At 35.7% G+C, this 24,942-nt stretch overlaps 4 protein-coding genes across 7 annotated transcripts in view; 2 read left to right on the forward strand and 2 right to left on the reverse strand.

The window, feature by feature from the left end:
• Positions 1–112: 112 nt before the first annotated feature.
• On the reverse strand, positions 113–14,874 carry LOC101743469 (pre-mRNA-splicing factor ATP-dependent RNA helicase DHX16). Of its 3 annotated transcripts, XM_038021897.2 has the most exons (9): positions 14,720–14,874; positions 8,807–9,199; positions 8,180–8,316; positions 6,180–7,743; positions 5,117–5,519; positions 3,986–5,031; positions 2,493–2,670; positions 1,018–1,782; positions 113–251 (listed from the first exon to the last, which is right to left on the reverse strand). In XM_038021897.2, the coding sequence occupies exons 2-6, from the start codon at positions 9,121–9,123 to the stop codon at positions 4,810–4,812; spliced, it is 2,643 nt and encodes an 880-aa protein (XP_037877825.1). In that variant the 5' UTR covers positions 9,124–9,199; positions 14,720–14,874; the 3' UTR covers positions 113–251; positions 1,018–1,782; positions 2,493–2,670; positions 3,986–4,809. The 3 variants fall into 3 exon arrangements, with proteins under 3 accessions (XP_037877825.1, XP_062524249.1, XP_062524248.1); XM_062668265.1 differs by lacking the exon at positions 14,720–14,874 and having other exon boundaries at positions 1,024–1,782; positions 8,807–10,240; XM_062668264.1 differs by lacking the exon at positions 14,720–14,874 and having other exon boundaries at positions 768–1,782; positions 8,807–10,240.
• LOC101742656 (large ribosomal subunit protein uL15m) lies at positions 1,348–3,610 on the forward strand. The gene is made up of 3 exons (XM_004930936.4): positions 1,348–1,483; positions 2,158–2,312; positions 2,947–3,610. The coding sequence occupies exons 1-3, from the start codon at positions 1,382–1,384 to the stop codon at positions 3,572–3,574; spliced, it is 885 nt and encodes a 294-aa protein (XP_004930993.1). The 5' UTR covers positions 1,348–1,381; the 3' UTR covers positions 3,575–3,610.
• Positions 14,875–15,235: 361 nt separating the features above from the next.
• On the forward strand, positions 15,236–20,451 carry LOC101742515 (WW domain-containing oxidoreductase). Of its 2 annotated transcripts, XM_021351191.3 has the most exons (7): positions 15,236–15,557; positions 15,826–15,949; positions 16,053–16,114; positions 16,630–16,883; positions 17,434–17,613; positions 17,704–17,971; positions 20,069–20,451. In XM_021351191.3, exons 3-7 carry the CDS (start codon positions 16,082–16,084, stop codon positions 20,336–20,338), a joined length of 1,005 nt encoding a protein of 334 aa, XP_021206866.1. In that variant the 5' UTR covers positions 15,236–15,557; positions 15,826–15,949; positions 16,053–16,081; the 3' UTR covers positions 20,339–20,451. The 2 variants fall into 2 exon arrangements, with proteins under 2 accessions (XP_021206866.1, XP_012549929.2); XM_012694475.3 differs by lacking the exon at positions 16,053–16,114 and having other exon boundaries at positions 15,369–15,557.
• LOC101743326 (E3 ubiquitin-protein ligase MIB1) overlaps positions 20,448–24,942 on the reverse strand; it is a 145,471-nt gene continuing 140,976 nt past the window's right edge. The window contains exon 17 of the mRNA XM_038021896.2: positions 20,448–24,407. Within this exon, the coding sequence (XP_037877824.1) occupies positions 24,267–24,407 (141 nt within the window). The 3' untranslated portion in view covers positions 20,448–24,266. The remainder of the gene's footprint in view (positions 24,408–24,942) is intronic.

Genomic DNA, 24,942 nt, shown 5'->3' on the forward strand with positions numbered 1-24,942 from the left:
ACGGTTATATCTCACCTTTACTATTTACACAACCAGCTAATAGTATTCCAATTGTTGCAAATATTAACGAGATTTAACTGTAAAAGTAATTTAAAATAATATTAAGAACACGTCATGTTTTTATTTTTTTATTTTATGATTGAATGATTACTGGATAGGTGGGCGAGCAAAGGCTCAGCCAGGAGGGAACACGTCATTTCTCAAGGTGGGTGGCGGCACTTAAGAAGCGGGTCGTGAAGTAGTCCACTCATCTAAGTAATAAAAAAGTAAATTTTATTGTGGTATTGTCATTTTTTTGGAAAGTGATTGTTATTTAATGTAATATCTGTGAAAGCGAAGTAAATTGTCTTTTCGTGACAAAGTGACACTCTACAAAGCTTGCATACGTTCATGACCTTTGCAAGTGTACGCGGCCCGCATGCATATAAATTCTCCAGGTCATCCAATCCCGTTTCTGCAGGGTAGCCGTCGGAGTACCGTGGTACGCGAGGAATATCGACTTTCATGACGATATCAATTTAGATCTGATATGGAATTGGATTGGATTCGCTTTGTCGAAGTATTTTTCTGACGCTACGGACACGATATACTCTTGTCGTGGCCACCACTAATTACCCGACCCAGGCGACGGGGCGACGGTAAGCCGCCGTCGCCTAAAGCATGTCTTATCGGATCCCGGGAACTACTCTTGTTTGTTTTTAGGCTCTTCAGGCAACGGTCATCGTCCATCGTACATACCCGATCTGGCGGACCGAATAGTAACTAACCAGTCGATGTCACCCAAAACACCTCATTTTGGATCCACCCAATCCACTATCGGTGCTTTTAAGTACCACACGCACCGGACACCGTTCTCATCAAACCGGCCGTTTGTTGCGTTTCCGATCCGGTGGTAGATTCTGCGAAATACTGCTCTTGCTAGGGCGAGTGTTAAAGATTGAGCTCGTAAGATCACCTATTTGTCGTGCCTAGCTGGAATAGCTTTAGACTACCAGTGAATAGGTAGGAAAAACAAACCTTTACCAATGGCGTATAAAGGAAGGTATTTTTTTTGTTAAGATTTTATTAGAAATATGTAATAATATCTAAAAGCCTTTGTAGTTAACAAAAAGTAGAAAATAATCTATAAATAAATAAAAAACATTTTGTTAAAAAAATGAGTGACCAATGACCATAGATTATATACTAGACTCCATAGACAGAAATATATTAAGTGTATAATCTATGTAGGTACCTACTGAAATCTACAAATACATCTATTAGTTAAATACTAATACATTGCTCTATATAATTTGTTACAATTCACTTTTTATATAAAGTAAAATAATGTTAGCTCTCCTGTAATCTCTTCATCTCTACGTTCATATTAAAATTCCTCAGCATGGGTTCGCGGCAAATAACAGAGAAATCACTGTCTATGTTGAGGTCGTTACCAAGAATCACGCTAGCAAATATTCGTGATAATCCGGGGTCTAAAATAACAGTAAGTAAGAACATCATCCAGTCAAAATCATATTTTGTTTTTGTGTCGTAGACGTAATTAAAACTAATAAGGTTTAACGTTTTAATTTAATTATTTCCAAGAAAAAAAATTCTCGTTTAAAGTATTGTAAGCTGTTTCAACTCTTCACTGCTTATACTGTCGCTGATAACATTATTAATCATCTAATGGTACATGTTATTACAAAACATAATAATTAGGGTCTGGTATTGATTGGTAGTTGAAATCCATGGACAGCACAAGTGTATATTTACACTAATAATTAGAAACAGCAGCTTCATCTGTAATATTAAAGAACACATAATTACTTTAGTGCAGTATGAGACAAAATTTATATAAACTTGTATTTGAGTCGACTATTATCAAAGCCGGCAATCTGACTTTTGGACAATGATTGGTAAATCAGAAAAACGAATTATTGACTTTGTATTCCATTGGCAGTCACAAAACTCTTCGGAACGACATCTTAGATAAATAACAGGTTAACTATTAACCTTTATTTAATGCAGGTTTTGAACCGTATTCTTTGAAGGAGACGATTATATTCAAATCAATCTGTATTGACATATCAATAACATTTTTTTGTCCAAATGCACAGATTGCCACCTTTGATAATAGACGACTCATTTACACTATGCCCTACCGTGTTATTTTAGCAAAAAAGAGGAAGGGGTCAACACGGGGGTGACAAACATGGTGCAGGCAATAAAGGTTCTGGACAACGTCAAAATTATATGAGACTAGGTTATGAAACTGGAAACAACCCATTTTATCTTCGTATTCCTCATGAGAATTACTATAGAGGACACCAGTAAGTAATACTGGATTATTATGCCAATTGGTCAATTTATCTAATATAACAATTTAATGTGATTAGAAAATAATTTCATTAAAAATATTTACAATTATCTGAAGTCTGAATAATCGCATAGTACAGTATATTGTCGATTTTCTCGTTTGCTTTTTTTTTCACATTTGCCACTAGCCTCACCTTGACTGGTGGGTGAGCTCACGAGGCTCAACCTGAATGAATCTGCTAACATCCGACATAGCAAGAGTAGTCCTTTGTTGAATCTATCACTTGATCAGAATCACAACCCAATGAGAAGATCCAGCATGAAACTCAGTTTTGTCAGGTTGTCTGTGGGGGCCAGTTGCATGTTTCCCATCTGCAAAAGAAACTGAAATCTTTGGTGCTCAACTTTTACTTTTATAGACAAAGCCTGTATTATACTTATTATAGTAACTTTTGGTACCAAATTATTGATTATTTTTTTTAGACTGATAAGCTCATGCTCTATTTGGTGTTAAGGATTTTACCTCAGGCAACCATAAATGCAATGCACCATTTTACTAACAGTTTAATGGATTTGCATTATCTCTTAGGTTCATTATTATTAGCTCCAAAGTATATCTTAGGTTTTAAACAAAACTTAATATTTCAGTTTGAAAAGAGAGTATCCTCCTATGACACTTTTGGAGTTACAAAAATTGATCGATAGAAACCGAGTAGACATATCTAAACCCATTGATATTGCCAGCTTGATAAAATCTGGGTTATACACATTGAATCCTGACCAAAAGCATTTTGGTGTTAATTTAACTGATGATGGAGCTGACATATTTGCTGCAAAAATTAATATAGAAGTACAGTGGGCAAGTGAACAAGTTATTGCAGCGATTGAGAAAAATGGTGGTGTTATTACTACAGCCTACTATGATCCTCACAGTTTATTTATATTGAAAAATCCTCAAAGGTTTTTTGAAACTGGTCAAGCTATTCCAAGAAGAATGATTCCTCCGCCCGATGCCATTGAATTTTACACCAGTGCTGCAACACGTGGTTATTTAGCAGATCCAGAAAAAATATCTCAAGAAAGATTAAAATTGTCTCAGAAATATGGATATACACTTCCAAATTTAGAAAGTGACCCACAATATGAGATGTTAACAGATAGAAAGGATCCTAGACAAATATTTTTTGGATTACAGCCAGGGTGGGTAATTAATTTGAAAGATGAATGCATTTTAAAGCCAAAAGATGAAGAATTATTACAGTTCTATTCTATGTAGTTATGTAAATTGAATAAATATTGTAAGTACTATGGATATTTCATTTTTTGTCTTTTAACACTACAGGGAATACAATAAATATTGTTTCAATATAATTGTCTCTCCAAATAATTATTGTCCTGCATTTCTAAAATATTTTTCTTAGTTCATTTTACTTGCATAAAGTAATTAAAAAGTGTAAAATAAATAAAATTGAAATTTATGAAAAATGTGAAATGAATGAATGAAAATGTTAATGGACCCACCACATAGTTTTCACTGCATACAGTGATATTTAAAAAAATTATAATAATATATTTCTGGTATACACTACTACACTTCAATCCTTATGGTGGATATGGTCCTTATAACCACTACTTCTACAAGGGGTTTTTTCTTTGTATTGTAAGTGTAAACGAATATACAGTTTACCTGATGGTAATTGGTCATCAGTGGCTACAGTCAATCTGCTGACTTCCTTAAATTTTCTTTGAAAAACCAACCCCAGGACAAGTTGCATCTCAAAGGATTTTAGTTCCTTCTCGCTGTTTTGTGGGGTTTTATTCCATGAAAGTGCTTTAAGGAATTGTTTGAGATCATTCCGTTACCTTTACCCCTCATTACTATTCGGTATCTAACGTTGCGTTCATCTACTACACGGTACATTTCCAGAGTAATATTTGCCGCGTACCATATTTGGCTCTGGCAAAAACTCTTCATGCCTGTTTCTTGAGGGGCTCATGTCCTTTCAGCAAGGTGCAAAAATCGATAAAATATTAATCGATAAAAGTATGAACTCTTATTGAGCGATGCGACTGCCGCTGTTAAAAATCCGCAGGTAACAATTTTTCTACTGACTTACTAATCTCATGTCCACGATAAAAGAAATAGGTAACACCGTAAAAATCAAACCCGCAAATATTTATGATTTTCGTAATGACTAAAATTGAGAAATAGACAAAGTTTCCAGGGAGGTTCCGGCGTTCATGATGTGTTTTGTCTAGACTTCGGTATAGATGAACCGTGAGCACATTTGCCATAAAACAAACGTGTCTTGAAATATCTGCGACATCATTTTAAATTTTAACAAATTATAGATGATTTTATCATAAAGAATTACCAACATTGGTTCTACATTTAAATCACAAGGAAGTGTAAAAAAAGTGGAATGTCGTGTTATGAAAACCGAAGAACAGGATCAACAATAAACGGAGAAAGTGGAAACTTTTATTGAATCTACTGTAATCAAATTTTTACTAATTTTTTGCAGATTTCCCCAATGTTTTGGGCATTTTCTTATTTGTTGAATCTTCTAATTCCTTTGATTTGTAATAATGAGGCGCTACCTCCAGTAGCCATTTGCTCTCAATTTCGGTGACTTGTCTCATAAATTCTTTAGATGTAAATACAAGCTCATGGTAAATCACCCATCGTGGAAGGTCTTCAAATAGAGCACTATTAGGATGTATCATAACTGTCTGAAAGCAATAAATATATTTGGATAGATTTATAAGAAAAAGAAAAAAACATTATTTTAACTATCAAGATTTTAAGTTTCGTTACCTGATTATGTTTTACAGTTTTATAATGACCACCTTTTGAAAATTTTGCTATATGATAGAAATAACCAGACGTTATAGCCTTTCTTATATTAGTATCATCAGATAAACTTGTAACCATTTCAATTTCTACCCTTTCCATCAGGCTGACTAATTGTTCACGAACATCTCGAGCTCGTTTCATCGATCTATACTGCACGAAGTTTTCATAACACCACTGCACCGAATAATCTGAAGCAACCCACTGATTGTATAAGTTCATAATTGTCAGATGATCTCCTTTGTGATGAAAGAAATTTTTTCTTGCTGTATCTGCATGGATTATTTTATCTTTAGGCCGGTAGAAGACGGAGCTATTTACTGATAGCATTGCTGCAATTGTGACAACCTCTTCAGAACATTTATATCTGTAAGACAAGAAAAATGTGAGAATTAAAGTGATTTTGAGACAATCTGAACTGCTTTTAATTAGAGGGTATGAGTGGACGCGTTCGCATTTATCAGCTACTAACTACTTCTTCACCCACAATCTGTAAGTCTGTAGTATAAAGTGTGGAATAAAAGTTTTGTTGATTTGATTGTGTTGTACATTAGTTATAATAAAATTATCGATATCTCCACAACAGCTCTATCACTAGTCATTATACAAATTTATAAAATTTACCAGGTTATTACACAATGTAAATCCTTCATTCCAGATGCGAATGTTGAGATAGATGTGTGGAGTGACAAGAATGGATAAGATGAGGAATAAGTATATCAGAGGAAGTATGAAAGTAACCCCGGTAATTAACAAATTAAAAAGCGGATAGTTAGCGTGGTATGGACGTGTGATGCGTAGAGAGAAGATGCATGTGACTAGGAGATGTACGGAATTGGTAGTGCAAGGTAGAGAGGAAAGAGGTCGATCGAAGAAGACGGATGGAGTGTGTGAATGACGATATGAGAGAGAGAGAGAGTAGTGAGTGTTGAGCTGTTGGCTGATAGTAAGATGCAGAAAAAGAAGAAGTTAATCCTTCATTATGAAAGTTAGTTATGAGAGAATGACTTATGTTTACATTACTTACTTTTCACTAGCTAACAACATTTTCGCGAGCATGGGGTCGGTAGGAAATTCAGCCATCCTTCTGCCTGCTTTTGTTAACTCTCCATGATGATTAAGTGCACCCAGAGCGTAAAGTTGTTCTAAAGCCAAAACTAATGTTTCATGCGGTGGTGGATCCAAAAAATCAAAATGTATTAGATCATTGATGCCTAAAGCTTTTAAAGTGAGAACTGCATTTCCTAAATTTATTCTCTGAATTTCTGGTACAGTATTATCTTCTAATTCATATTTATATGCCCAGGCTGTGTACAATCTAAAACATTTTCCAGGAGCAACCCTTCCGGCTCGTCCAGCTCGTTGATTTGCTGATGCTTTAGAAATGGGAACAACAATTAAACTTTCCATGCCAGTCTTGGAATTGAAGTTGTTTTGTTTGGCAAAACCTGGGTCTATTACGTATATAATATTATCAATTGTCAATGAAGTTTCAGCTATATTTGTAGCAAGAACGACTTTTCTAGCTCCTTCAGGAGTTTGTTCAAAGATTTTAGCTTGCATGTCACTAGGCAAATTGGCATATACTGGTAATATTAAAAGCTCGCGCAGTTTTTTGCCTATACGCTTCGTCCTTTCTTGTAACATTTCAACACATGTTTCAATCTCTTCTTGTCCTGTTAAAAAAACCAATATATCACCAAGAGGTTGTGTGGCATGAATCTGTAATACTGATACAACACAAGCATCTACATAATCTGCTTCGGGTGCCTTTGTGTAATAGATGTCCACAGGAAATCTCCTTCCCGGGATTCTAAAAATTGGGGCATCTTCAAAGAATGTTGAAAATTTCTCAGCATCCAATGTTGCGCTGGATATAAGCAATTTTAAATCAGGTCTAAATCTGGTTATATCTTTTACAAGACCAAATAATATATCTGTATGTAAGGTACGTTCATGAGCTTCATCAATGATCATTACACTGTATGAGGCTAGATCAGGTTCTGATAGAAACTCTCTATGAAGAGTTCCATCTGTCATGTACTTTATTACTGTTCTATCAGATGTGCAATCTTCAAATCTTATACTATAACCAACTTCATTTCCCAGTTTTACGTTCATTTCTTGTGCAACTCTTGCAGCAACTGACATAGCAGCTACTCTCCTAGGTTGTGTACACCCAATTTTTTTCCCATCTTTAGTGAAACCAGCTTCATGGAGATATTGAGGTATTTGTGTTGTTTTGCCAGATCCTGTCTCACCTTCTACAATTAGAATTTGATAATTTTGTATGGCTTCAATAAGTGATTGTTTAAACGCATATATTGGAAGTGATTTTTTTGTTTCTTCAATGGTCATTCGAATTTTTTGATATTCTGATATTTCTGACTTTTCCTTTTTGTCTTCAGAACCTTCCATTTTAAGAGCCTGTATGAAATCAATTTGTTCATCCAGTAATAAATCATATTCATTTGTAGCTTTAGCATCTTTTGCACCAAATTTAAAGAAAGCAGATTTAATTTGTTCTTGTTCCCATTTTTGCTGTTCAGAATGTGGCAACCTCTCATTTTCATCAACTTCAACATATTCACCTGTAATATACAATTAGTAGGTTATATACAAGATGTACAAGCAAATAATTTATTACTGATTACAATTTTTTAATTATTTTCTTTTGTTTTGTTGATTTGTAAATTTTGAAATTTTAAAATGAAAGTATTGGATGAGAAATAAACAATATAGAAATTTAAGACCAAACTGAATATTTGAAACTTCACAATTAAACTCTATATGATTTACCAAACAACATCATTAATAAAATGAAAATATTTCAGAAATTTTGTTCATAGCTTGAAAAACTTTTTGTCCATAATTTAAACCTTCATTTTATTAACGTCAGCTAAGTTTTTTTCATCCCATAATTTGAAATACATAATTAAATATTTTACATAATTAAATTTCTCTTAAGGTTTGAAGCTTTGTTTAGTTCTTCATTTGAAAGGTTTCTTTGTAATTTTGGATAATTACCTTTTTCCCCTTTCCCCAAGTCCCGAGGCATATGATATCTTTGAACATTTTCTAACTCTCTTGCTTTTTCATGTTCTTTAGCTAATTGTAATAAAGTTTTCTTGTGTTCCCTTTCTTCTTTTTCTCTTTTTGTTAGGCTATAAAGACAAATGATATGACACATTTTAAACTATTAATTTTGTTTTAACCAAATGCACTTTATAATAATAATCTTAAAATAAGTTATTTATAATTAAAATTTAAGTATTTTGTTTGGCTGTAATTTTATTGTTCAATTTCATCTGGTGTGAAATAATTAACAGAGTGTGTACTGAAATGCAAGGCATAATCGGACTTGGGACTAAAATTCAAGATCTGAATGTATTTGATAATGGCTTTGCCATTATACAAATTAGAGCTTATCATAGCTTACAGCAGAAATATTATTATTGAAGATATGATTTAGGGATGAAATGCAATTCAATCTCTCATACTAATACTGATATACTATATACATACTAATGTAACATACTAATACTAAACTAATATTTGATTTTATAATATTTTATATATTATAGTTGAAACGTATGATTTTTCATAAAATTCTCTGGCCGTCTTAAGTTTTGGCAAAAATATTTCAGTTCTTACATTCTCTCATCAAACAGATACTCGTCGTCGGCAATATCAGCTTCTAATTCTACAACTTTGTCGTCTTTTCTTTTCTCTAAATATTTGCGACGAGACTGTACACGAAGTTTCGGTAGTAGCTTGTCGCGGTCTTCTGCTTCAATTTTTAACTTTTTTGCAGCCTCTTCGTATGATTTTTTCCCCTCTGTTATTTTCCTAATTTTTTCTTCGTCTCGTTTCTTTAATCTTTTTGCGAATTCATCCCGTTCTCTGAGATCTTGAATTCGGTCATCTTCAGCGCTATCAGAACTTGATGAATATCGTCTCTTTTTATCCATTTTTTTTAATTAAAATTATTGGTGCGATAAGCAAATGACATATATTATATACACAACGGAGTAAAGGGCTGAAAATCTTTAACATTAAGAAGAAAATAACATTAATATAACATTAAAATGCTTTTAAATTTAATTACAGCATTCATTGCCATAGATTATACACTTAATATATTAGAGATTCATTGCTTAGTAAAATTTTTTTTTTTTTTTTTTTTATATAATGGCAATCTGCTGCTACTTTCAGCAATTTCTGCCAGTGTCGTGTTATGGCTACACATGGAACATTGTCGAGCTATTTAAATACACTTTTTATTATGAAAAGTATCCCATTTTGGAAATAATAATGTTGCCTGGGACTAACACAAAATTAATGTTACTATAAACTTACATATTATAATAAAGATTATGTACAGAGAATAATGCACTACATATAATTATAATTTTATAGAGTTAGTAGTTATAAACATAATAAAAGCATTTATAATACGGGAGTCTGGGAATAGTGAGAGGAGGTGACGGACATTTACCGGCCGTTGAATTTTCAGTTCGCTAATAACTTGGTCCCATATGAGTGAGTTGTTCAAGCGACAATTGAGGAAAATGTGATCTATACTGCCGTCGTCCAAACCACATTCACACAACGAATTGTCACGTATTCTAATTTTATGTAGAAATACCGGAGAACAGCAATGACCTAAACGAACTCTACAGAGCACAGATATAACAGGTTTGGAAATCTTTTTGAATTTAAAAAACCATGGTTTTGTAGGAACGGTGGGTTGGATTGAAGCATATAAGCCTCCCTTCGTCTTACTGGACTCTGTCCAGTAGGCTTGCCATGACTTACTTAAATTAGACTTAGCAAGATGGAGTAAATCATAAGTTTGGACAGAGTGATGTTTTAGGTCGGCTAGGCTGCTGGAGATTGCAGCTTTGGCCAATGAATCAGCAATCTCATTACCTCTGATGCCAGAGTGGCCAGGAATCCATACCAAGATAATGTCGATCTGCTTTTTCGAGCATGAAAACAAACAATTTTTAATTTCAGAGATTATTGAACTGTGGAGTTTATCCCTGAAAGGGTTTTTGACGATAGCGTCCAGGGCACTTCTAGAGTCTGAAAAAATAACTGCCCTTGTAATAGTGCTATGGGAAGAAACAAACTGACATGCCTCTAAAATACCAATCCATTCCCCAGAAAACACAGATGTTTCCGGAGGGCACCGGAATTGAAGGAAAATGTTGGAATTTTGGTAATAAACTGAGACACCCGTCCCACTATGAGATGAAAGTTTCGAAGCATCAGTAAAAAACCTGTGATAATCTCGCCACCTGGACTCAACTATGGACAAGAATTGTGTATTGGCCTCAACAGTTTCCTTGTCCAAGTCAATGGACGCAATATAATTTGGTATGAAGCTTAAAACTTCAATTGGAGAGTCATACATGGGGAATCTATTACACTGCTGGACATGAGTTCTTTCCTCAATCATACGAATCTTCCTAAAAGAATTCAAAATAAGAGGGGGATCCTTATACTTCCAGTAATCTACGTTCCCATATAATCTATGTAGGTGGATGAGTTTTGGCAGTATCATATGGCTTTTATGGAAGTATGCTTTAATTATAAACCTATCTGCAAGATACTGCCTGCGAAGGATAAGAGGTGGGTCGGCACTCTCCACCTGCAGGGCATTGCTTGGGCTGGACTTCATACAACCCAATATAATGCGGAGAGACTTTGATTGAATGGCATCCAATTTTGCTAATGCTGTTTTGTTGCAAGGGTCTAATAAGAAAGAGCCATAATCCAATAAACTTCTTATTGTAGCATTATAAATGAGTTTTAATGTGATAGGATGGGCACCCCACCAAACACCCGCAAGAGCCCGCAACATATTAATATTTCTCTCACATTTACTAATTGTGTAATTAAAATGTGCGATACCGGATAGTCTAGAGTCCAAGACGACGCCGAGAAATTTCACATTATCTTCGACCTTGATGGGAGATCCTTCAATTTCTAGATGTACATCTGGTATAACTCGTTTACGAGAGAAAACCACAACAGAGCTCTTAGAGGCTGACAATTGGAGTCCATGAGCAGAAAGCCAATGATTCAGAGAATTGAGGGATATTTGCATGGATATGCCAGCGTCAACTATGGATGGGACAGCTGTATATATGCACAGGTCATCTGCATATTGTAAAATATGGCATCCGATGTTGAGTGACCTATGTAAATCAGATGTATAAATGTTGTACAGCAAGGGACTCAACACCGAACCCTGGGGGAGACCCCTCCAGAGCAACCTGGATGTGTGGACAAGATCACCAGGGATGTGTACGCTAACAGTACGGCCTGCCAGAAAATTACATATGCAACGTTGTATCTTTACCGGAACACTCAGCTCACGTAATTTACTTCTGAGCACGGAAAGAAGAACATTGTCGTATGCAGATGAAATGTCTAGGAAACAGGCCACAACCGACTGGTTTTCACTGAAGGCAATTCGCGTATCAAAAATAAAGGTGCCGATGCTATCTAAGGTACTGAACCCCTTTCGGAATCCAAACTGAGAGTCTGCTATCATTCCTTTACTTTCCACATACCACTCCAACCTATTTTTAATTAAATGTTCAAGGATCTTACCAATTACAGGGGAGAGTGCAATAGGACGGTAGTGATCAGGATTATCAGGAGATTTGCCTGGCTTCAGAATAGGGATGATTAATTGAGATTTCCAAGCGTCAGGGATATAACCAAAATTAAAACATGTATTTATTAAATTTAGAAGGAACTGACGACTATGTTGACCAGACATTTTGTAAAACGAGTAGGGAAAGCCATCTAAGCCAGGAGATGAGTCCTGGACATATTTAAGTACAGAATTTAGCTCATTTATGGAGAAAGGTTCGTCTAAAGGATCAACAGCGAGCATATTAATTGCCAATGAGGGACACTCATCAATAAGAGGAGCATAGGCAGGAGCCAATCTGTTAATGAATTGTAGGGCGATGCTCCGTGAGATATTGGGAGAATTTTGAGGGAAGCATCCGCGTCTAAATTTTTTATAATTTTGCCAGACTAGGGAAGACGGGGATGAAGGTGAAAGAGAGGAACAAAATTTTTTCCAACTCTCATACTTTTTTTTCTTGAATGTGCGCTTGGATTTAGCCACTATTCTGTTAAATTCCCGAAGGTTGGAGAGGGTCATATTCTTGATGTAATTAAATTCAGCTTCTTTCCGGGATTTAATAAGGTCTGTGCATTCTCTGTCCCACCAGGGAGGAGAAGATAATTTTCCCAAAGCTGAATTTTTCAAGGGAATACTCAGATCTGCAGCAGCTGAAATGGAATCTGAATACAAACTCAAACAAGCATCCAAATTGTCAAAAGAGATTTGGGGAAAGGAAAGGATTCTTTTATCTAGATTCTGTTGGTAAATGTCCCACCTGGCGTCAGTAATGCGATACTGCAATAAGGGAGTTCTATTTTTGCTGGGGAGAGACCTATTGGAAAAGGTAGAACAAATAGGGTAATGATCACTACCGTATGTTGAATTAAGACGTTTCCAGTCTAGGGAATTTACTAGTGTGGATGAACACAGTGTTAGGTCCACACAGCTTCTGCTTTGACCCGGTCTAGGGAGTCTAGTGGCTGATCCATCGTTAAGGACGTATAACCCTATTTCATCTATTAGCTCTGCCAAATATGTACCTGAAGCGTCACAATGGTCAGATCCCCACAAGAAGTGATGACAATTAAAATCTCCCATAAGAATAATTGGGTTCAATAAAATACATAAATTTCTTAGGAAAGGAATACATATAGGGACAGAAGGAGGGAAATAAATGGAGATAAAATTAATACCAAGGATGTTAACACCAATGGCATTAATCTCGGCTCCATGAGGAGGAAGAGAAAGAGAAGAAGAAGGGAAGACATTGTTGACCAGTATAGCAGCACCACCATACCCGTCATCACGGTCATCACGGTAGGTGCTATAACCTGGGATGTGAAATGGGAGATGTGGCAAGAGCCACGTCTCAGAAATTGCAAAGATTGCGGGATTATATAAATTGATTAAATGGAGAAAGTCATGTTTTTTTGGGAGGGCGCTCCTGGCATTCCACTGCAAGAGATTTAGATCCATTATGGTGGGAAAAAATAGTGTCAATTATGTCATTGGCAACGTGGTCAGGTAGGTTAATTTTAGTTAAAAGAGAAGCTAGTAGTTTAATTAGAGAGAAGATTTCACTAGAGGGAATATCTTCAGAAGGAGAAGAATTTTTACTGAGAGCGCAGCCATTAGTAGAGGGAGAAAAAGAGTAGGAATTAGTAATAGCTCTATGGGTTCTTTGATCATAGCCCGGGACGTGAGGGGCATGACTTTTAGGCTTCTGGAGGATCGTTTTTCTGTAGGAGGAAGAGGAAGTCTGAGGATGGAAACGTAAGGACGAGGGGGCTGAAGGAATAATATGAGTTGTGGGAGGGACTGATGCTGAAACATCAGCAAAGGACTTTGACACAGTAGGGAATGTTTTGGATGCTTCTGCATATGAGATGTTGTTCTGGGCCATAGCAACTTTAATATTTTTTTGTCTCTGGTATTCAGGGCATTGCTTGCTATTAGCACAGTGAGGTCCAGAGCAATAAAAGCAAGTTGGGTCCTCTTTAGTGCAGTTCTCACCAAAGTGTTCATCACCACAGCGGAAACAGCGGGGCTTTGAGCGACATTGAGTTTTTGTATGACCGAATTTACAGCATCCAAAGCATTGTACAGTAGGGAAATAATATATATCTACAGGGAGGGAATTGAAGCAGCAAAAGACACGTTTTGGGAGGGTCTGACCATCAAATGTAAGAACCACAGAGGAAGTAGGTTTCCACTCTGGTACCCCATCAGTAATAACTTTGTGATTAATGCGTCTCACCTTCAGTATTCCGCCACAACCAGATGGTGTCTTAATATTTAAAGCTATCTCTTCTTCTGACCAGTCATTAGGCATACCCTTAATAATACCCATCCTAGTGATATTATAAGTCGGGATTAATGAGGAGTATCCATTTTCTAGCAATTCTTTGTTGGTCAAAAATGAGTTTGCATCCTCTGGAGATTTAAACTGGACAGCAATCCTATTCCGACCTATTTTTTTGACTCCATCAGGAAGAACATTTTTAATATTAAGTTTGATCATCATCTGTCCAAACTTAATGGGGTGGAGGGTAGTTCCCGATTTCGGGTCAGATTCTGTACGAGTAACATGGACCAAAAATGGAGCCACATCCCTCGCAGAATAGCGTTCGCGACTATACTTATTAGGTGCTAACGGTCGTTGTTGTTTGGAAGTAGACGAAGCAAGATCATTATCATTGTTGGTTTCGAGAGCTCGCTTACGATGATGTGCCTCAATTGACTCGAAACTAGTTAATGGTACAGTAAGGACTGGTGAGTATGTAAAATCACCCTGAGGATGTTGTCCCTCATCGTTCCAGGTTAAACTAGGATCTGGGGGACGTCCAGGGGGTCGATCGTCAACCTCCATGATCGGCCCGCATTGACTACGCGAGATTAAATAAATGAAAACTTACCTTATGACTTCACACAAAATTTGACAATCACAACAAGAAAAACAAACACAGATAGATATAGGCAGCAAAAAATATAACCAAAAACACAAACAATTAAAAATTAAAAGGAAAAGTCGTTCGCATGTGCTAACCATCAAACACCGTCTCCTTAGTAAAATTGATTGTTTTATTTTTCACTTTGACTTTGACATGTTTTGTTCACTTATAAAGCAAAGGGAACATAGTCCGTACATGTAGTCAGACTAGTTAGACACGTCTTTTGAGAGTAAAATTAAATAAAACGAACCGAAATAATTAGAAGTAGAACAAAATTATATATAATCTTGTTTTGTGATTTTTATGGGCTTTAGTGGCAACCGCTTAAACTAGATGCTTTACGAGCTCCTGTTCATTTACAGGAATAAAAACATACAATAATTTAATATTTTATGCGAGTATTTTCGATGTATATGTACTCATTCGCGAAACAGCTGCGCGAGCAGATTGGCATCCTTGAGGACGCGCTGTAAAAGCTGTGAATGCCTTGTAGATATCCGTAGATAAAAAAGATAAAGTTTCCGTTAAAATCTTTAAAAGATCCTGTAATTTAGTACAGCATGAAGTAAAACTGAGAAAAGAGGATTTATAATAATATGTAAACCTACTTTTCATACCAGAAAGTGATTGTTTTCTCTACCTATGTTCTTTACATATATTTTTAATGACACGTCCTGTACAAAAATAAAAATACGGTTTATGTGCAATACTTTCTGCTTTGTTTCCTTATAGCAAATATATACAGTTTGTTTTTAGTATCATTTTATTAAGTTATGCTACGTTTTGTTGATCGTATGGCGACGTAAGTATACCAACTGTAAAATTATACTTGCGACTTATCGGTTTCTCATATCGCGCTACGATATTTCGAATGGACGGCTAAGTAAATGTTATGTTCTTCAAAAATGCGCTTACTTTGTGTGGCAAGTAAAGCTACTTGGAATAGCTGGTATTTTATAAATTAGTCGATTAATCACAATTAAAAATAATTGCAATTAGCGGCTGAGAAGAATATAAAGTCATGTGAGTAATTTTTCTAACATTTAATTTTATTAATCACTCATTTTCAGCGTCACAACTCGAAACCTCATTTTAAATGATAAAGTAAGAGCCTTTAGTTCTTCTAAAGTCAAATCTTTGGTTGAAAATTATTTTGATTTAAATTTTCGAATACACGGACCAACTGGCGAAGAGGTTTGTTACATTAAAATTTGTCCTGTTAATGTCTACGTAAAAATATGAATTACATGCAACCAATGCATAAACATTTAAATTATTAATTTCATTTATTTTGTAGTGACCACTTCCAATAAGACGAGTGGCAAGATGATTCGATTTCTTCTCACCAAGACGAACAAAGCACGAAAATAAATATTCTGTTTTCTTTTTTCCTTATTTTGATCTAAACGTATTTTAAATTGATAATAATACGAGTTAGGTGCAAAACTCTTTAAATCCGGTAGAGCGGCTAGTAGTCAAATAAGAAGACAGATAGTACTGCAGTCTATGACATTTATTCCATTCAAATTCGGAGTGCGCGCGAAATAGCGAGATGTTCACTCACACATTTTTATTCATGTCCGAAATTAGATATTTTTATTTTGATGCCACTAGATGTGTAAACGAGTTCACGGCATATAATTGATACCGAACTTAACCACGCGGTGAGACGGTGACTGTTAGTCGTTCAGGAACCTAAGTAATGTCAGGAGCACATCCAAACTGTTATTTAGCCCTGAAAATTCTCTTTAAACCTCGCTCTTACGAATGGCAGGATGTCTAACAATTTTAACAATTTCCGTGCTGTTTTGCCGATGCAAAAAATGCCGATTTTGATAATGAGTCATTATGCTTATTATTTATTAACATTGTAGGTGACAAAAGGTCTAGATTTAAAAGATAAAACATGTTTGATAACTGGAGCGAACAGCGGCGTCGGTTTAGAAATGACGAAATGTTTAAATTTATGCGGATGCACTGTCCTCATGGCGTGCCGGAACACGTATGCTGCAAGCGTCGTCGCTAAAAATACATGCCTCAAACCCGATAGTCTACGACTTTACGAATTAAATCTTGCTTCACTTAGATCTGTGCGAAAATGCTCTGATGATCTTTTAAATAAAGAAAAGTTAGTATTTCAATTTATATTCGATATATTCAAATGTACTTTTAAATATAATGAGGAGACCCAGCAAAGTATTGGTACCATTAGAAATGTGATTGTTATTTAATGATGTAGGTATTCTTTTTTTTAACGATATTATTCTAATATTTAATGTACTGTACAATCCGATAGTGAGAGTAGTTTTGTTTGTTTGTTTTAATGCTTCGATGGGTAGACGAACTCATGGCCCATCTGGTGTTAAGCGGTTACCGAAGCCCATGGACATCTACAACGTGCATGCTGCCACTCACCTTGAAAAATGAGTTCTAAGGTCTCCGTTTTTACAATACAACGGCTGCCCCATCCCTCAAACTGAAACGTATTACTACTTCGTGGCAAAAATAGGCAGGCTAGTGGTACCAACACTTGCGGACTTCTACCACCAGTAATTACGCAAGTAGACAAATTTGTACCTGCCTGCTGTATTCAAACATCGGAACAGTCGCTTGATACGAATGCACCGGGCGTCTTATCCTTTAGGCCACGACGACTTCACAATTCTCATAAATTTCAGAAAAATTGATATTGTTATCCTGAATGCTGGAATTTTCGGCTTACCTTGGACAGAGACTGTGGATAAATTGGAAATAACGTTTCAAGTCAACTATCTAAGCCAATATTATCTGCTCATGAATATCGAAGATATTCTTGCCGATAATGCAAGAGTCGTAATAATATCGTCAGAATCTCACAGGTGTGTGTGTGTATAGGACTACTTTAATCTTTAGTTTTGTTTACCTGAAGAAATCTCACGAAATCTGTATTAAAACAACATATTTTGCAGATACGTAACGTTGCCTTTTAATGAAATATTAACGCCAACTGAGGAAACACTTTCACTTCCCAAAAATAAATATAGCTCCATCAAAGCATATAATATTTCAAAATTGTGTGGAATATTAGCCATGCATAATCTAGGATATCGTTGGCTAAACACTAAGAAAACTGTGATCAGCGCGCACCCGGGTTCATTTGTGAAAACAAGATTGTGTCGTAATTGGTGGCTTTACGAAGCTATCTACACCGGGATGAAACCGTTTACCAAAACTATAGTGAGTAATGATTTGTCTGATTAACATATATAACATATTCGCATATAATTATTATGACTCGAAAGGATAAGGAGTTCGGTGTGCTCTTGGCGAGTGATGACACCATATCCGTGTTCAAACTCTGTATGGTGTGCTTAGTGCGAGTTTTATAACTTTGTCGATAGCTTAAAAGTTAACTCAAATGTGTTCGGAATTGGAACAGCGCCCCTAGCGCCAAACGTAGGCAAACGTTCCAATTCCATACAAATTTGAGTTAACTTTTACGCTATCGAGAATGTAAAAAACTCGCACTAAGCACACGAAACACGTAGAACAGCCTTTAGATAATATAATTGAGACTTCAGTCTCATGCCAGGAGGTAAGTAGTAGCATTTTGATGTCTATGGACAGTAACATACCAGCTGAAGGCCGTGAGCTCTTTCACCTGTCTACGCAAGACTGCGTAGGTATGTGTTCGTGTACGGCAGCTCGAGTTGAATGTGCTCGGGTTGATGCCATTTCTAAGCTTATTTATATCGCTGTGGGAACAGCGGATAGCCGTTGACCTCCAAAGGAAGATTGCGACATTCGCCTTGTCCTGTTTGTGCGTTTCGGTGAACACTTATCGGTGACTGACTCGGTGGTGCTGTAATTAGCGGCCTTAACTGTTGTGCCGAAGGTCGTGGGTTCGATTCCCACAGCGGGCAAACTTTGCTCTGGTGAACAGGTTTGTTTGCTCTATGTCTCTATATATTTAAACGTATATAAGTATATGAGTAAGTATCTGGTACCCATAACACGGAATCATAAATTGGGGTTGGATGACAGTACGTGCTTTTTTTAAGCTATTGCATAGCTTTTATCGCAGGCCTTGAGCGCGGCGACCAAATCATGAAATTCCGTAACGAAAAAAACCTAACACCCCTCACTCCGCCTATCATGTAGCTCGCGTTCAACACATTCACACGTTGCGCTTGTGTAGTGTTTGTGAATAAGCGCGTGGCGTGACGTCACACTGCATGCGCATCATGAAAAGTCTGCCCATCTCTCTCGCGCGGTATAGCTTATGAGTGTGAAGGGGACAGTTAAGGTTTTGCTTTTATTAATGTTTAATATAGCGTGGTCTCGTTTTATTATTGTTTTAATATTAAATTATCATTGTCTAATTATAATTGCATAAGTTGATAAAAAATGCTATGCAATAGCTTTACCGCAGCAGTTCCCGAGTGCCACACGCTTTTTTTTTTTGGTGGACTACCTCACAGCCCACCTGGTGCCTGGTGTTAAGTGTTTACTGGAGCCCATAGATATTGTTTCCAGTTATTATTATTATTACTAGATCGTAGGATTTGCCTAGTCACTTTAATGTAAAACATACAAATAAACTTAAGCCTAGAGACCGTACCGGAAGATTTTTCAACGACAGTTATTGTGCTTGCTAGTAAAGGGATATTGTTTTTGTACGTTGCTTTATGTTCTTTCTGTTTCGATATCCGGTACACTCCACTAGCACTCTGTACATACTGCCTGAATATGTTCATGGTCTATGGTCTATACTACTCTATACCAATTTTTGTAATGAAATACGTACTCAACAAATGTTCACGATTGACTTCCACGGTGAAGGAATAACATCGTGTAATAAAAATCAAACCCGCAAAATTATAATTTGCGTAATTACTGGTGATAGGATCATTTGTGAGTCCGCGTGGATAGGTACCACCACCCCGCCTATTTCCGCCGTGAAGCAGTAATGCGTTTCGGTTCGAAGGGTGGGGGTAGCCGTTGTAACTATACTAAGACCTTAGAACTTATATCTCGAGGTGGGTGGCGCATTTACGTTGTAGATGTCTATGGGCTCCAGTAACCACTTAACACCAGGTGGGCTGTGAGCTCGTCCATCCATCTAAACAATAAATAAAAATAAAATGGTCTATGGACCGGACGTGACATTTTTCGAGGTCTTTTATATCGTAGCAGATAAAGCAGAACGTTTTTTCTGTAGTTATTTTCGCATTTATTAATATGGTCTTTTTATTAATTTTGTCGTCGTAGACAAGCGATAATACGGCCCTCTGTATAAATCATTTATGTTTCTAAAATAATTCGTTATTTTAGGCTCAAGCTGCTAGTACACCACTGTACTGCGCTACATCATCCGATTTGAATGGTTTATCGGCGATCTATTACAAGAATTGTGAACGTTGTCAAGAGAGCGACCTGGCTAGCAATCTCCAGTTATCGTTTCGAATAAACGATTTGACCAAAGACATTATTCGAGATAGAGTGACGATGTCAGAGTTGCCAGTTTCTTTGTCAGACACGCGTCAAAAACACGACGTCGAACACAATATCGAAGATTCACTTTTAACGAACTATTCAAATTGACCAATTATTTTGTCGTCTATTTTATTGCGAATTGAAGTTTTTAGTTCGTTTTAATTAGAATTTAAAATTAGTTTATTGCGGTCATTTTTCAAATAAAAGACTTACAACATTTATATTATTTAGTTTTATTTCATTTCCAATACACATTTATATTAATATTAGATTAAATACGGCATCGTTGTGTTAGATGCTTAGTAATATTGAGATAATAACAACAATAACAATAATTATTTTTAAATATAAAGCTTACTAATATTTTTTTTCTAATCATATAAAAAAATAACATGCTATAGAATGAGTGATATGAATTTAATAATGTATAATTGTAAATTAAAAATAATAATTAAGAGAATCTTTATCCTGTGTGAGATATTTTGTGAAACATATTCTAACAAGAATCACGAGTTAAAAGAACAATAAAATAAGGCAATAAGGATTTAAAATATTTATTTAAATGCGATTTTAACTGGGTAACCCAGACGGTTCCTACATTATATATTTTAGACTGCTGACTGAATAAAAATGTTTTTAGGGATTTGTGTGGATTGCGCCGCGTCATAATTACAAACAGCCATTACAATGGACGCGACCACATCGACTCCGCGGCGCCGAGCATAAGTCGTCACTTGATTTTACCACATATTTTAATTTTTTATTGCTTAGATGGGTGGACGATCTCACAGCCCACCTGGTGTTAAGTGGTTACTGGAGCCCATAGACATCTACGACGTAACTGCGCCACCCACCTTGAGATAAGTTCTAAGGTCTCAAGTATAGTTACAACGGCTGCCCCCCCCCCCCCCCCCCCCCTTCAAACCGAAACGCATTATTGCTTCACGGCAGAAATAAGCGGGGTGGTGGTACCTACTCGCGCGGACTCACAAGAGGTCCTACCACTAGTAAAAATCCATATCACATTAATAGCAATAATAATTACCTCCGGAAAGCACACGCTTTTATTGATCTAAATTTTATTCAGTTAGCGGCGTAACATCCATAAAATTGTTTACAAACTATCGTAAATGCATTCCTGTAGATGTACTGGAGTTCCTAAACGGGTAATATTTTTGACTGTTTTTTTTTGTACATTGTTCGGTCTTGCTGACAACCTTTACTTGCTTATTATGGTACGTACTTTATTATTTAGGTAACTTACTTTTATGGAACAGTTTGGGCTTCAATGAGATGGAATAATATCGATAGTGTCGATTTGATTTTGTAAGTACATACTTTAATGATTTAACATTCCTGTCTCTTATAATATGCCAATTTTCACATTACACAAGCTAGTTATATCTACTTCATTGAGAAAAACAATTTATTTTAGTAGTTTGCTTTGATTTGCAGGTATGCTCGAGGTTCTAGCAGAAGTCCACATATATTACTGTGTTAATACTGTATCATTTTGGAGAGCGGCTTGACTAACTTGGCTGAAGTCTATGGGTGATGGTGAGTGATGGAACAAACATAAATTTGCCGGATAATATCGGTGTGTTTTTTACTGCAGAATGCTTCTCCGGACCTATTCAAAATATCTACGAAAATATTGCAGACTTGTTTTGGTTTCGCAATTTTGCTGGACAAAAATATTTTTATATTGCAGCCAAAGCTTGCTGATATTGCTGGCGACACTATTTAACCGCATATTACTGTAAAATTTTGCCCGTTTACACCTTTTATACAAAATGGTAGTTTTAATCTATATTTTGTATAATAATTTAGTCTCGTTGTAGTAATAATTAAACCACAGTACTAATTAAACAATATAATATTTGTAAATTTATTACAAAAGTTGTACAGAGGTCGAACTGTACATACAGTATTTATTTACAAAGTTTGTTTTACAATTATTGTTCGAAATGTGATCTTTAAGATACTATAAAGTTTACATTGTTATTGCCTACGTTATCTTAAAATTTGGTTTAAGATAGTTTTGAATTTTATATAATCATATGCAAAATTACAAAAAATATTCCACCTCAAAGCACTCTTATAAATAGTGTATACTGTTTCTTATTATATGATAAAATAATAGAAGTTATGAAATCGTTTATTTTTTCGTTAATTTATAGATTTTGTAGACGATGTCACTTCTTCATTTTGAAAGTAGTTAGAGAGTACCTTGAATTAACGTTAACTTAACGGTGGATATCTATGATTAAATTTATCTTTTCAAATCGAACATTTTAAATTATAATATCTCTTTTAAATAAGTAGTATGTAATGTTTTAGTTTAGAAACCGAGACTAAGAAAAAAGACAAAAAATACATAAACTATATTTTGATCTTATGTTTCTAACGTCGATAAATATCGCCTAAAACAGGACTACAATTCATTACATTACATTACATTCATTAAATTACTTGTGAAGCTAAGCCACGTTAAATAGCCATAAAACGATTCGCGCGCCGTCTGTCGCAGCTTGGCGGTACTACGCTGTAAATTTTCCAGGGAAGGTTACACTTACTTACAACATGGCGTAAAAGACGAAGCGTCTATAATATATAATATACGAATAAACAAAACCACGACATATTTAATTTACACAAGAGTTCAGTTTTTATAAGTCGTACTCGCTCGAATGCAACGAAGGGTTCGTCGTGCATAATCCACAGATACAGCCCACTGAGTTTCTCCCCGGATCTTCTCAGTGGGTCGCGATTCCGATCCAGTGGTAGATTCAGCGAAACACTAGTTAGGGAAAACTACTCTAACTCGCCTACAAATTCGGCGAAGCTTGTATAGCCTCTTGAGGTTAATAGCAGTCGGTAAACAAGAAAAAAAATTAAGTTGTATAAAACAACTACATATATATACTTTTTAAACCTAACCCCATCACGTTAAATGCATTTATTTGCCCATAATAACGAGTAAATTTAATTGATTCTTATTTAGGGAATAGTATAGTAATTAGGGCCTGCCTAAGGTCTCGCAGTAGAGCGAAAGAGACAAGGTAGAGCGGGATTGCCTATCTTGTCAACGGCGTAACACAATCAATTGTATTTCAGATTATATTTATGTTTTTAAAGAAAACAGAAATTTCTGAAACTTATTTCATTTCTTAAATTTTATTTTATCCATTATTGTTGAAAGTTAATACGAATAGAATTCAAATCGAATTGAAAAAAAAAACATTTTTGGAAGAGAAAAGTTGTAGGTACCCCCTTTAAAAAAATATTCTTTTTGTTATTTTAATAGTTCTTTACACACAATTTGGGTAAAAATTATCACTGTTGACGTATTCAATGTGAATAAACGTATAAAATAGTTTATTACTTATTTCTTCCTCCAAAAAGTATTTTGAATTTTGTACAGCTGGTTTTTGTACTCTTGATTTTACTTTTTATTTTCGTTTGGGGCAGCCCCGCATCTCACAAAAGGCGCCAGAAAAAATATATTTTCGCTCGAAATTATTTTTCGCGTACACGTCACTTTACCATCTGACGCTTAAAGCGACCACTTTCGCTTTACGCCAGAGACACCGGTAATAATATCGGTTATTACATATTGGTTTGACTGTTAGTTTGGAAATTTATAAAAAATCTGTTGACAGTCTGTTCCTTGACATTTTCAACTTTCAATATCACGCGCTCTATTTTTAATCAAAATAAAATTACTTAAATTAGTTTTATTAATTTTAAAAATTAAAGTAAATGGTTTCTTTACTTTTCTACTTCCCAAATTGTTAATTAAAAAATACTAGTTTTGAAACAATTCAACAAGATGTGGTGGACAAATCCGTTTCGCGTACAGCCTTTTTCCTTGCCAGTGTACCGCTGATATTTCAAGAGCAACTGACATCATAACGCCTGCGTCATTTGCCAACTGATTTAATGGAAACGCAAACGATGTTGCCAACACGCAAAGATAACCATCAGGATTTTTTTATGTATATTTTTAATCTGTGGTAAAACTTATCGGTATCATTCAGTAGAGCAGTATGCGTTTCTCGACTTGTTTGCGACAGATGGGACACACGGTAATGCGATCGCCGCACATTTGGCACATACCGTGGCCGCACAGGAATATCATGTTCTTGAGGCGGTCCAAACATATCGGGCACATCGTCTGCAATAAAACAATGCAATTTATTTTTTCTCGTATATACTCCAAAATGTAATGTGTGCTATACATATTACAGAGTACACAAGCGATACACGATTCTTATGAAAAACAATTTTTTTTTTGGGTATTCGATTTTAGACAATGTGAAACAAGAGTAATTCTTTTTATGACAACTAAAACAGAGACTTCGCCTTCATATCGCAAGATGGGTTTTAGTGATGATGTTTGGATGAGCTAAGAGTAATTCTTTCTATTACAACTAAAACAGAGACTTCGCCTTCATATCGCAAGATGGGTCTTAGTGATGATGTTTGGATGAGCTAAGAGTAATTCTTTCTATTACAACTAAAACAGAGACTTCGCCTTCATATCGCAAGATGGGTCTTATGTTTGGATGAGCTAAGAGTAATTCTTTCTATTACAACTAAAACAGAGACTTCGCCTTCATATCGCAAAATGGGTCTTAGTGATTATGTTTGGATGAGCTGACTGTCACCTGGGGTTAAGTGGGAACCAATATAGTGGAAACTATGTCCAT

Source organism: Bombyx mori, chromosome 4 (genome assembly GCF_030269925.1).
Source record: "Bombyx mori chromosome 4, ASM3026992v2".
Taxonomy (NCBI): Eukaryota; Metazoa; Arthropoda; class Insecta; order Lepidoptera; family Bombycidae; genus Bombyx; species Bombyx mori.